The sequence below is a fragment of the Vigna umbellata genome, chromosome 4 (assembly GCF_029865625.1).
Source record: "Vigna umbellata cultivar VRB3 chromosome 4, Vumbellata_1.0, whole genome shotgun sequence".
Classification (NCBI taxonomy): Eukaryota; Viridiplantae; Streptophyta; class Magnoliopsida; order Fabales; family Fabaceae; genus Vigna; species Vigna umbellata.
Window position 1 is genome coordinate 34372295 of NC_142168.1, and position 14079 is coordinate 34386373.

The 14079-nt window shown below is 30.6% G+C and overlaps 1 protein-coding gene and 1 long non-coding RNA gene across 6 annotated transcripts; one reads left to right on the forward strand and one right to left on the reverse strand.

The window, feature by feature from the left end:
• Positions 1-5798: 5798 nt before the first annotated feature.
• On the reverse strand, positions 5799-7539 carry LBD25 (LOB domain-containing protein 25). Its single transcript, XM_047305287.2, has 2 exons — positions 7290-7539; positions 5799-6494 (listed from the first exon to the last, which is right to left on the reverse strand). Exon 2 carries the CDS (start codon positions 6481-6483, stop codon positions 5950-5952), a length of 534 nt encoding a protein of 177 aa, XP_047161243.1. The 5' UTR covers positions 6484-6494; positions 7290-7539; the 3' UTR covers positions 5799-5949.
• An 851-nt stretch (positions 7540-8390) lies between these two features.
• On the forward strand, positions 8391-10823 carry LOC148199992 (uncharacterized). 5 transcript variants are annotated; one of them, XR_015786037.1, is made up of 6 exons: positions 8391-8911; positions 9085-9171; positions 9265-9289; positions 9467-9553; positions 9677-10299; positions 10483-10823. It is a non-coding gene; the product is annotated as an uncharacterized LOC148199992 (long non-coding RNA). The 5 variants fall into 5 exon arrangements; XR_015786039.1 differs by having other exon boundaries at positions 8391-8816; XR_015786038.1 differs by having other exon boundaries at positions 8391-9171; positions 10443-10823.
• The last annotated feature ends 3256 nt before the right edge of the window (positions 10824-14079 follow it).

A 14079-nucleotide genomic window follows, 5' to 3' on the forward strand; every position in this document is an offset into this window, starting at 1 on the left:
GTCTTTCATAGTCTTCTCTAACCTCCCACTCAACCATTTTGAAGTCATTAGACGGATGTTAAATTCTCTACTGCAAGTGTGGTTGTCTACTATTTTCCTTAGCTGCCATGTATTTTCAGCTGCCTTATATGCACAATATGCATTCCAAGGACATTTCCCTTTTGCCCCACAACATCTGACACGCACTCTTCTTTTGTCATTTTTATAAACCTTTAATTTTCTACCATTCTCTACTCCATAGGTTCTTATAGCTTCTGTAAATTCTTTTTTGTCACTGAAGTACGTGCCCACTTCCCATTTATATTGTTCCATAGTTTTGGGCATTGAAAAAACACCAAAATCCCCATGGTCATCCCTGTCATCATCTGTGTTATCACTTTCCACAACACTCTTCAAACTGTCGGATTCCCAATCACTGTCAGATAAACCCCTAGGTCCACCAAATTGAACTTCATTAGTACCTTCAAATATATCAAATCCCACTACATCTCCATGGTCAATCAATACATCCTCTTCGGACCCATTCCAACTGCTAACATCATACTCATCAGTTTCTACTCCATTACCCTCTACCTCACCCTCTACCTCACCCTCTACTTCTGCCTGCCCCTCCACATCAGACTGGACGTCTACATTCACACCATTTCCCTCTACTTCAACCTCTGCCTCCACACCAACATCCTCTACCTCAACCTGTGCCTTCACACCAACATCCTCTACCTCAACCTGTGCCTCCACACCAACATCACTGCATCCTCCACACCAACATCCTCCACTGCATCCTCCACACCAACATCCTCCACACCAACATCCTCTACCTCAGGTGCTATTGTCTGAACCTCTGCTTCACCCACTGCCTCAGGTTCTCCTTCATAACTAGGTCTATCAATTTGGGGTTCAGATATGCATTCCAACTGCAGAAGATACTCAGGTTCACACACCCTATGTATAACATAGAGGTGAGCTTCACCATTCAACATAGCAATATTGATCAGATGACAAGCACCCTTGTCATCTAATAAAGGTTCCAAACAATCTTCTAATACAGGACCACGACCCAATGAATACCATAAGTCCTTTACATTCCTATAACCCATCTCCTTTACAATGCTTAATATTTCAAAATAACTCCATCGATCAGGGTCTATTTTTATAGTTGTGGTTTCACCATAGTGATATCCAAATGTCCCATTATTCTCAAATTTCCCCCCATGGTGAAACACGACTTCAATGTGTGAGTTGGCCATATTATCTAATATAAAATTGGTCACGGTTAGTTAATCTATGCTTAACCCTTAACCCAAATGATATCTAAGCAAAAAACAAAGCATAAACATACTACTGTACAGACCATAAACAACTCAAACAAAACAAAACCACATTTATGACATTAAATAAAGCAAATGCCACAACACAGTACCACACACTGTGAAGGGGGACCACAACGACAACGTCGCAACAGAAACAAAGCAAATGCACTGACAATGGGGCACACAACACAGACAAACCATAAAATAAATCAAAACTTCTGGGGGGACCACAACGAAAGCAACGAAACACAGAACAAAACCTACCATAAACGCACCTTCGAAAGTCGCTTTTCCTTATTTACCCCACCAATGGTCGTCCACTCACAAATGCTTTGTCTAAAAGTTCTTACGAGTTCCCGCAATCACTTGTAATCTCGAAAGACTGCCTGCCTCTGTCTTCTTTCTCGGACATGCCCTAGTCTCGAACAAATGAGCCCCAAATCCTTTATCCCTAATTTTTAATAGGCATAATACCCAATTTGAAAATGGGGAACCCTAACACCACGTAAGCACTATGTCAATTGCGTATTGACACCTCACCAAAGACAACTGCCACATCATCAGTCCACTAACTCCGTTTCCTTCTATTTAACGGAAGGGACTCATTAGAGTCAATTAATTACAAGTAAGGATCCATTAAACTCACTTTTCTATAAAGGGACTAACTTGAGATTTCCGAACCAAAGTGGGGACAAAATTGGGTATTATGCCTTTTGTATTTTACATTTTAAGGTAACTTCAACTTTTACAATATAAAAATAATTTTTTTTCTCATATGTTTAGAATATTATTTAACGTTCTCTCATAATGCATTACCTCATCGTAAACAACTTTTAGAAGAATTATAAAATTATAGTAAATTTAATTTAATAAAAAAAACAAGGTAATTTCATTTGAGTCAACAATTATAAAAGCCTTTTATGGAAAAAATTCTCTTTCTTTCAAGTCTACTTATTATTAGAAAGTGGGTTTTAAACCTAACTCAATCTCGCAAAATTGAGTAGAAATTAATGGGATGGTCCGATAGCGATCCGACAATGGATGAAAACAGAAATACCCACTTAGAATTCATTAGTATAGACTCTAATCATGACTCTGATACCATATTAAAAAGTGAGCTTTAACCTTAACTCAATCCCACAAAATCAGCTGGTAAGGTGAGGTTTACACCTCACTTATATATTATAAATTGGTCTTATCTCTAGTCGATGTAAGACTTCCAGCATCAAAGGATTTTTAGAAACTTTACAAGGCAGCAAGAGGATTTGAGTTTCAAAAAAATAAAAAATGAAACAAACTTAATTTTATCCACAACCATTTTTAACTTAAAATATAAATATACTTCATTCACTTTAAACTATATGTTTTGCTTAAGTGACCGACATCTAACTCGATAATGTTAACAAACAATAGATATTTAAAAACAATATTTAATTATAAACATTTTCATATAAATTTTATTCAAAAACAAATCGAATATGGTATAATTGTATCAATCTCTAAAGTTTTGTAAAGGAATGAAACCTAATTCGTGGTCATTTTCATAACTTCAAAAACCTTGATTAGAAAAGTTTCAAAACATCCATCCTCGCTATAAACAAGCAATCCAAAACATAAATTAGAGTTTCAATTCCACCAATTCAACAAAAAATAAAATCAATTCAACCTTCACTATTCATATGTAATTAAAAAAAAAATCCAATAAGAACATCATCCATTTAAATTAACTATATCGACCTTTCTTAATTTATCGTTTCCTCTTAAAAAGTAATTAAGATTTAAATGTTAGTTTCATCATAAGAAATAATGTTAGCTTAAATACTAAGATGAATGTTCTAACACACACACACACATATATATATATATATATATATATATATATATATATATATCTTATCCAATCTTATATTACTCCAAAAACTTTTTTTTCGGTAAAATTTAATCCCATTAGTTATAATGAAATCACACCACACATTCATTAATATATTTGCATCACATTCATAATAATCAATTCACGGAAAACCAAAATAAATATACTTAAATTAAAAGTAATTTTAATATTCAATATTGTAAAGCTATTAAAATTCATTGTTCAATAAATAATACAAGAGTATTCATATTATTTATTTTGCAGCTGTGTTATCATGGTTTTTTCTTCAAAAGACTCCATAAGTAAAAGGGAAAATGAGTATTGAAAGAATTTTAATTTTTAAGGGATATAAAACTGTTGAGTGCAATAAGAATACATTTCGTATATATACTTCATTAACTTAAGAGTTAAGTATGTTTTTAGTCCTTAAACTATCAAGCGAATTTGTATTTAATTCCTATTTCAAAGAGGGACTAAAAATAAATTCTCTTCATAGTTTAGGACTAAAAACATATTTAACCCTTAACTTTACCTTACGCGAATAAATATATAAAACAAAACAAATGTTCTTGATAACCAACAACAACAATTTAAACTTTGCTGTCGTGGAGAAAACAAATGAATCTAACAACCCAGATCGAAGTTGTAATGAAGAACATTGTGTGTGGGAACAAACTTAGGAGGAAGAAAATGTTGAAGAAAGTTGGTTGTATATGTGGAAGCAACATGCACGTTCCTTGTCCCACTAGATTGAAAGTGGAATGACCCAATGTGATCACATGCGTGAACAAGAACACAACAATCCTCTTCCTAGATCCTATATCCCTAGGCATCTGTGCCACACTTCATTCTCACAATCATAATGTTGAAATACAGGGAAGACATGCAAATATTTCCTTGCCCAAAACATCATATCTTCCATTAATAATATTTAATTTTATTATTTCTCTAAAAAACAACACCATCTTAACATGCATAATTGAGGAAAGTCAACACCATAACACTTTTTCTTACCATCAACACACACCCTTATGTTCACAGTAGGTCTTCTTATTTTTTTCTTTCTAAAAGATGAAAAAAAAAAAGAAACATATCATATGAAGGTAATTGTATACGTTGGAATTCAAGTATAAATCTAATTTGTTGTTAGATAAAAAAAAATTAAACACTTTATAAAGAAAAAGAATAATAAATCTATTGAACTTATTAGGTCTTATTGATCTTATATTTTTGTGTGAAGACTTGTTATGTCTTTTATACCAGTTGAAATCTTAATTAATATAAAAAGTTTGAATCATATATAAATTTATTTCTCCTATAATAAACTTTATATATTGATTTTAGAATTGGTATAAAAAGTGCCTTTTTATATTTGTTGTAAAATGAGGGTAAAAAGTTAAATACTTTATGATCCATTACTTTTATGCTGGTTGAAAAATCAATATAATTTTTTTTAATCAGTATAAAAATATTTTTCTGAGATAGTTATATTTCATATATTTTATAAAGAAATAATTAGAATAAAATATATTTAATATAACAATTTGTAAGGATTGGGATATATAATAAAATTGACATTTTTTATATGAGAATAAAGACATATATAATCATATAAAATAGTTAAGATTTAAAGTCACATCATCACTCAAAAGAATGGCACAATTAAAAAAAAACTTACATATATATAATTTATGCAAATTTTATTTTATTTTAATATATAATATTCATTATTCTTATTTTTATATAAAAAATTATAAGTGTAGGTTCATGGAAAGTGCAGTGCATGCCTGAAAAGGTTGATAGATATGGCCATTTTGAGAACTTCACCTAATATATGTATATATAAGTAGGTACATGGAAATTGCAGTGCATGCTTGAAAAGGTAGGTGAGTGACATTATATATTATTGAATTATATAACATCAAAATATTAAATATTAAATAAAAAGTAAACCAATAAGATTCCATTTGGCTAACACCCCAACCTTAAATAACTCTTGTCGATTCATGGCTTCTAGTGAGTAGGGGCCCTTTTATATATAATTTAATTTTCTCAGACAAAAAAAATAATGGAATATCAATTAGTGGTCAAAATTAAAAGACACAAATCTAACCATGCCAATCAATCACAAAAATCATCTCAAGTTTTCTTTTAACATTTATTAATATATAAAAGAGTAAACTTTTATATCTTTTAACAAAAAAGAATAAAAAAAATAACATGAAATGAATATAAAATATTTATGTGTGTAAAAATATCATCTTCTCTAAGAGAAAATTCTACTTATTTATTGGTTTAAGAGTATGAGTTTTTTTTACGTATTACCAAACACAACAATTTGATCTTATCTAGATATGTTCTGCTTCACTTGTTTATACATCAATTTGCATTTAAGGTTTTGTTGTCCTTTTAAAACAATTTTCGAGTTTAAACTCTAAATTTAGTTTTGTATAACTTTTTGATTGATCTTAAAAATATGTTTACACATAACATTTTTTGTATAGAAACCCAGTTAGTTTCATATAAAACTTGATTTTCTTTCAAAATCTTCAAATACAATCAAAAGATACACTTATGATTTTACTATATATTATATCTCACAATAACATATATATCATATTATATCAATGTGTATACATACTTGACAACATATAGATATATGTATATATATACACAGAGAATAAGACCAATCATCCAAGACTTTACAATAAGAAAACCCTAACTTGAAATTTATTACGTGACTATATAATAATTGATGCATAGATCTTGTTATATATCTCCTCTGGGGTAGCCATTTTCAGAATGATCATTGTTCCAATTAGCAGAAGAATAATAGAAGCTTAAACCATGTGAAGAACCACCGCCGCCGCCACCACCACCATCATCACTACTCATCTTGCTTCTTCCTCCATGATGAAGACTACTACTGCTACTACTGTTTGGCATTTCACTGCAAGTGCTGTAGCGGATCAAATCAGCATTTGTAGCATCAAGCTCCTTTTGGAGCTTGAGAACTTGCCTTTGCAGCACTGAAATGGCACCAACACAACCATACACAGGATCTTTGATCCTTGCTTCTGCTTCGTATGCCAGAGAGTTCACAGCATCTTCTCTCTGATAGGGTTGCACCTCGTTCAGAATCTTGCTCACGTTGCTTGCACCAAAGATCTTGTGCACGTTTGCAAACTTCTGAGGCTCCTCTGGAGGAAAATATGGCGCAAAAATGCAGTCTGGCATGCACTTTCTCCTCAGAAACTTGCACGCTGCACATGGAGAATTCGAGTAGCTAGAAGAAGCCATCATCTTCCACTTACCTCAAATTCACAACCAGAAAAAATCAACAACAATCACAAAATATTCAAAGTTCTAATAACAGATCATATTAACATGGTATATTTTGAAGTAATCAGACTATTCCAGAACATAATTAAGCTCTTCCATGTGCATATATATCTCATTAAACTTAGGGTTATGAAGACTTTGCCTGTTTCTTCAAGCACTTTGCTGCTGCTATATACTTTTTGAACTTTTTTCATTAACTTTTTGTGGCAAAGTCTTCTTTCAGACTGAGTGCTATACTATTCACAGATTCTCAGTACCCAGAATTCTTTTTCCCTTTTTTGTACAGAAGTATGAAACAAAAAGAAATCAACAAAAACAGATATAAAATATGATATATATATATATATATATATATGCATGAAATTCTCTACATATATATATATATATGTTCCTTAATTAACCTGTCTCTTTCCTGCAAATTTAATCTCTCTAAATCTGTAGGTGTAGCCTTTTATATATGTGTGTGTATAGCTGAATTAAAAGTGAAAAAGGTACACCAACCAAGCAGCTTTTGTATATGGAATTTTCATCTCTTTCTATTGGATGCTACACCAATCAATCACCCAGAATATATAAATATATATGCATGTTGTACCTTTCACAAAAATTCAAAAAACCAGATTCAACCTTCTGATGAAGACTATAATTTATAAGGCAAAGTTTCCAAGTAAAAGTAGGAAGAAGCTATAGCTAGCTAACTACAGGTAGGTTTGATTGAAGAAATTAAGAGAAAGATAAATATAATATGTAATTTGGATGATTATTACCTTAAATGTGGCAGCAAGCTTTGGTGTTTGAAGATCTGTTAATTGTTTAATATTTGAGTATGAAAAAGCTTTGCACCTAACTGAGAAAGAGAGAGAGAAGGTTTTCTGGAAAGTGACTATTTGATGTGAGAGTTGAAGGAAGAACCCTAGTTAGTTGCAAGACAAGATGAGAGAAACCCGCAAATTAATAGTGAGACAACAGAAAAACGACATGAGAGAATGGAGAGGCAAAGAGCATTTTCTTGTGAGAAAGAGTGGAAAAAGAAACCAAAATCAGGAAACAAAGTGAAAAAGAATGACTATGACAAAACCTTTATAATAATGTCAAACACTGTGCAAAATACTCAATGTTAATTAATTAATTAATTAATTAACTTGCATTATATATATAATTAATCCACCCCACATCACCATAGTAAATAATTTATGAATTATAATGTAAAAGTTGAAGACTTTTTTTTTTGTTTATATAGTTTTCTAATCTCAAATTTTGTGAAGTCGTTATCAGTGACAATTAATTTGTGGTTGATGGAGAGTGCAGAAATTTTATATTGCCAATATGTAAATATAGAAAGTACAACCCTTATATATATGTATATAACTATTTAAATATTTTTTATAAAATAAAAAATTATGTGAAAGTCATATAAATAATATATATGTACCCTTTTATATTATTTGCTTTTATTAGCAAGCTTAACGGTACGTTATTATACTAAATGTTTATAATCAATTTAATTAACATTTGTTTATTTGTGTAACTTTTGTAAAATTAGTTTTCATTTTTAAATAATTAATCAATTGATTCTATCAAACATCACTTTAGGAAATGAGGGTTTAACATTAAACTTGTTCTAAAATTCTTATCCTCATTTTATATGTTAAATTTATATTAATTTTCCCCTACCATGTTCTTCTTTGCTTCCCACACTACAAAAATAATATATTTTAAGAGGGGTTATTTTTCGGAGGTTTTTAAAACCCCAATAATTTCCTGCGGTTTATAACAAAAACCGTCGTTATGTGTTTTTCTTTGTTAACTTTTAAAATTTTTCTAGTGTTGATAATAACCCTTCCTAACATTTCTTTTATTCATTTTCTACTAACCCTAGTTTCCTCCCGTGCCTCTTCATTTTCCATTAACTCATTCCCGCTTCTTACCTCTGTGGTCTCATTTTCCCTCAATCATATCATTTTCCTCCTCCATTTGTTCATCTTCAAAGATGGTGTGGAGCGCTTGGGGCTTGATCACAATCAAGACAATTCAACTTGGAAAGAAATCTGTCAAGAAGAGAAACAAGGATGCCCCGTCGCAGAGAAGCTGATAGAGTCATGCCTAATCCGCGGCGTGATGGCCTCTGTCCGTGGGTGTGGCGACAGCGGCATTTACTTTGCGACAACAATGTTTCAGCGTCTTCACGGCGAGTTTCCGGTGGCTTAGGCGTGGTGTTTTCACGACGCAAGAATCTCGTTTTCCAGCGTCTTAGCAGCAGTAGAGATTTGGATGAACTTCACGATTGATTTAAGGTTTGAATTCGGGTTCTGTTTTTAGGGATTTGAATGGGGCTTTCTTCTAGTGTCTTGCTATTTTGGGTTTGGCCATGGAGATAAAGAACTTCCAGGTATGGAGAACTATTTTAGTGTGATTGAGTGCTTGTATGTGGTACAATTTGCTTGTCCCTATGTTAATGTTCTTTTGGGTATAATTGTATGTTTGGGGGAATGTGCTAGGCATTATCTTCACGAGTTCGAAAATGGAATTTTGATGTCACTTATTGCGTTAACTTATTTGCAGCGATGATATATCGGTTGAAGGACTAGCAGCGATGATATATCGGTTGAAGGACTAGAGCAGGAGCTGGAAGAGTGTAAGAATAATGATGTGAGTCACTTTGTCGTCACTGTGTTGAAAGCATTACTGCTGTTGAAATGAATCGACATGTATTAAGTTATTAGGTTGCTTTGTTTTGTGTAGGTTGTTGCTAATATACTCTCTAAAGGTACCAAACTTAGGGACTACACGAAAGGAGTAGAGAACGATTCACTTGTTCTTGAATTTTGAGCAAAATCTATGTTTACTAGGAATTGTAGTGTAATTTGGTTTGGTTCATTTGCTTTTTGTGCACATCCATGAGCATAATTCTTTCTAATTTGCATTTCTGTTGTTGTGAAAACAGAGTCCCGATGGAGATATTATTGACTGCGTCCATGTCTCTCACCAGCCAGCTTTGGATCACCCTAACCTCAAAAATCACAAGATACAGGTGAAGAATTTTACTTTTCTTATCTAGTGCCTTTTAATGCTATAATTCAAAATTCTTCCCTGGTTAGCTCCATTTTTCTTTCTCTTTTCTTTGGTTCAAACTTGAATTTTGAAACAATCACAGATTGTTGATGTAGATGAAACCAAATTTCCATCCTGAAGGGCACCCTTTTGGGGAGAACAAAGTCTCTTCAAATTCCTAGCCTATTACTCAACTGTGGCACCAAAATGGAAGGTGCCCTCAAGGAACAATTCCTGTCAGAAGGACCTCAAAGAATGACATACTAAGGGCAAGCTCTATTCAACAATTTGGAAAAAAGAAGGAAACAAGCTTCCCTCAGCCAAAGCCAGCTAAACCTCAACCAGACCTCATAAGTTAGAGTGGAAAAATTGTTTGCCATATTGGGCCTTTTTTCTATGCAAAAGAAGATAGAAAAATTTGTAAACTACCTACCCTATTAGGTCTCCTTTTTATGCAAAAGGAAAAACAAGATAGTATGGGAGCAAAGGATAAAAGTTGATTACTTATTTATTGATTTCTCCTGATTTTGTATATTTTTCTTTATTCCTTTGATCTTTTTGGAGCATTTAGCATGCCATAACTTATGTGGAGGGAATAAGTATTATGGAGCCAAGGCAACCATAAACGTTCGGAACCAAAAAGTTCAACAACCCAATGAATTTGGCTTTTCTCAAATGTGGATTCTGACTGCTCTTTTGGTAAAGATCTCAACAGCATTGAAGCAGGTTGGCAAGTATTATTAATTTTTTTCCCCATTGTCATCTTCTGTCTACAAATGTTTTCAAATTCAGCATCCTCATAAAGATTAGATTTATCACCTTCCTTCTAATTTCCAATTTCTATTTTTTTTTTCTGTTCTGGTAATCAGGTCAGTCGTGAATTGTATGGTTATTTTTATTGTGTTCCAGGAAGATGCAACTTTTGGTTTAATTGTTACAAATGACGACGTGAATTTCTTGGCTAAAAGGACCAACAATTGCAGGGAATGCAGTTTTTTCCAGGGATGAAAGTGTAAAGGTTTGAAATGAAGGAAATTTAGCTTCTTGATTTGTCATGCCTATATGTTCAATATAATATGGCTTGTGCTTTGAGGTTATTTGGTTTCAGGATTGGTTTCAACGAATGGTTTTAACTATTTCTTGAAAGTGTTGTGATACAAATACATGAGGATGAATCTCTCATCTATCCAATATAAAAAAAATATGAATTGGTTCTCTTGCATAATATTTTTATAGTTTTTTCCATGACAGTATTTTTGAGTGTCAGACAAGTCATACTCCTTTATTTTCGTTCATTTAATTGATAAGACATGGTATTGGAAACTTAACGGAATAGATGTACACTAACTTTGGTTTCACATGAAAATTGATAAGAACCATATAGTCCTGTCCGAATTGAATCAAGAATGTTCATAAGTTTATAGTATTATTGTTGTTTAATAATTGATCTAGTCATGGTCCTACCTCAGTCAATATGTAGAACACTGAATGTCTGGGAACTGTTGCTATTTTTTTTTTATTAAGTACATTTTCAATACTCACGGGCCATGGCCATTTTCCTTTGCTATCTATTCTTTCTTTTATTAGTTGAAACATGGGTCAAGATGATATTGCTCAGTACAATTCTAACTTTATTACTCATTGATTCTACTGTTTAAGACAAAGTTAGATGGCTTATCTTCCATTTAGATCAGATTTTATTATTCAATTTTTTTTAGCACTTGCCTTTGTCTTTAATTTTTTTTATTATTTATTCAAGAGCCGAAGTAATTATCCTTTATGAAATAATTATAATTATGAACATTTTATTGTTCTATTTTATTAATTGTATTTTAATTGGCACTTTGTCACTATTTCATTAATGCAAGTATAGATGCTTTTATATTTTATCATAAACAAAATGACTTAAATATGTATTAATTTCAATCCATTTTTGGTTCCCAAAATTAAAAAGGCAAGAATTTTTAATGTTTATTAAAAAAGGGAAAAAAACCAGTTTTTCTAAAGTTAAAATTGTAATGTATAATTTTTATTATGGAAGGCAAAACTGTTGGCAATTTCATGTTTATAATTTATAATTTTCATGTTTATATCTTTTAGTTTTAATATTTAATGTTTTAAATGTTGTATTTCATTGTGATTTATTATTTGCATTGTAAAAAAATTTAATTTTGGTTCATTATTTTATATAATGAATAATTAATTATAATAAAATCATTTAAATCATAAAAAAAATAAATTATTTTTGTTACCGGCGGTTTTTAAAAAACCTCTGCAAATGTCGGCGGTTTATAAAAAAACCCTGCAAATACCGGCGGTTTTCTAAAACCTCCGAAATTACCGGCGGTTTTTGAAAACCTCCGAAATTACCGGCGGTTTTTGAAAACCTCCGCAAGTAGCGGCGGTTTTTGAAAACCTCCGCAAGTAGCGGCGGTTTTATAGAAAACCCCCGGAAATTATTTGCCGACGGCGATTTTCCCAACGGTTCTCCCAGCCGCGGGTAAAGTATTTACCAGGGGTTAAAACCGCCGGTAACGCCAAAAAAAACCCCTGGTAAAATTCTTAATTTTTGTAGTGCCATATGGTAATCACTAAGCAAGTAAGTACTAGAAAACCATTAAGATTTAATCACAATTTTTTTTTCATTTAAAAAGAGAAATATATATATATATATATATATATATATATATATATATATATTCATAATCCAAATCATAAGACATACCTAATTTATATATAAAATCATGATATACACTATATAGATTAAAGAAATCAGTCAAGAAAAAAGAGTTCTCTTTATGTGTACGTACAACCAAAATTATTATCTAAAAATAAAAGAATCAACCATTAAACTAATATTTAATGAGAAAAATATAGCTAACTGATAAATTTAATAAAATGAAATTTATTGCCCAGTCCTATATATATATATATATATATATATATATATATATATATATATATATATATATCATATACTCGAATAAAAATAGTTTTTTTTAATATAACGAATGATTTATATAAATATAGAATAGAATCAATGACATGTTTCCAAAGTTTATAGTTTTGAAGCATATTCTGTTAATTCTGCTGTAACTTGTACACACAGGTATCTAGGTTTTCTTGATTTGATTAGATTAAAGTAATAAAAAGAAGAATAAAGTATGATTAAGAATTGGTAATTTATTATTAAAAGGGGATTATGAACAGGTGAAAGTCGGCAGGTTGTTGAAAACAAAGTCTAATTCCTTGTTTTGTCAACTGTCTTTGGGAGTTGGATAAACAAGTTTTTTTATATATATAAATTAGTAAACACACAATCTCTTTCTGTATTTTTTAAATATTTATATTGTATTATAAATTAATAATATGCTTAATTAATTAAGTTAATATAGAAAATAAAAAAATAAAACAGTAAGAACTTGATATTTTTAAATAGTAATTACTTTTAAAAAATCAGTTAATAATTATACTTTTTTTAAAAAATCAGTTAACGATTATATTATAAAAGATAAAATAAGAATAAAAATTGTGTATACAAAAAAAGTTATCTTTTTTATATATAGGTAATAGATACATTGTATAGATATTTAGAGAATTATAATGATTTAAACAACACTATACTAAGATATATATATATATATATATATATATATATATATATATATATATATATATTATGTATAAAATTGATAAAGTTAAAATTAGTTAATATGTGATTTGAAGATTTTTTTTTTCTGTGATTTTTTTAGATGTTTATTTTTTATTTTTAAGTAAGTTTATTTTAATTTGGAGAAATTTTTTTCTCTCGTATTTCTTTCTTACAAGTTTATATAAGAAAAATGTATAAACATATCTATGATTAAGGTTTTAGGTTTGAATTTTTATCAGTAAAAAATATAATTGAGAAGTATACGTCATGATTTATGGGCCAGGGTTTTTCTTTTTCTTTCTTTTTTCATGATTTTTTATTCTGGTAAATATAAAGGTGAGAATGTTTTTTAGAAAATGTTTAGTATATTCTTTCATAAAAGAAATCATTAGTATATTTGTTGAGGTCTTTAAGTGGATGTATGAAAAAGTTATTATGTATTAAAGAAAATTTTCTTTAATACAGAAAAAAAAGTGATTATGTATAAAGAATTTAAGTATTTTATGAGATGGTACATACTAAATTAGGTTCTTCCCCTTTACTGTGTCATCTTTTATGTAGGGCACATCAAAGGATCCATTTCTGTGAACCTTTATTCCAAGATATCTAATGCAAATCTTTGTCCTCTCAAATTGTGTTGTCCTCAATTATTGGTCATTTTGTGAAGAAGAAAAAAAACACTGTTTGGCTTCCATTATTGGTTGTATATCATCACTTCACCTCTCAGCAAAAACAGATTCATCAAGAATTTGTCAGATACAAAAAAATAATTGTACTATGGAGTCGTGGATCCAGTTCGAAATAACCTGACGGATCGTCCAAATTTAGAAAAAAATTGATCGATTGCGGTTAAA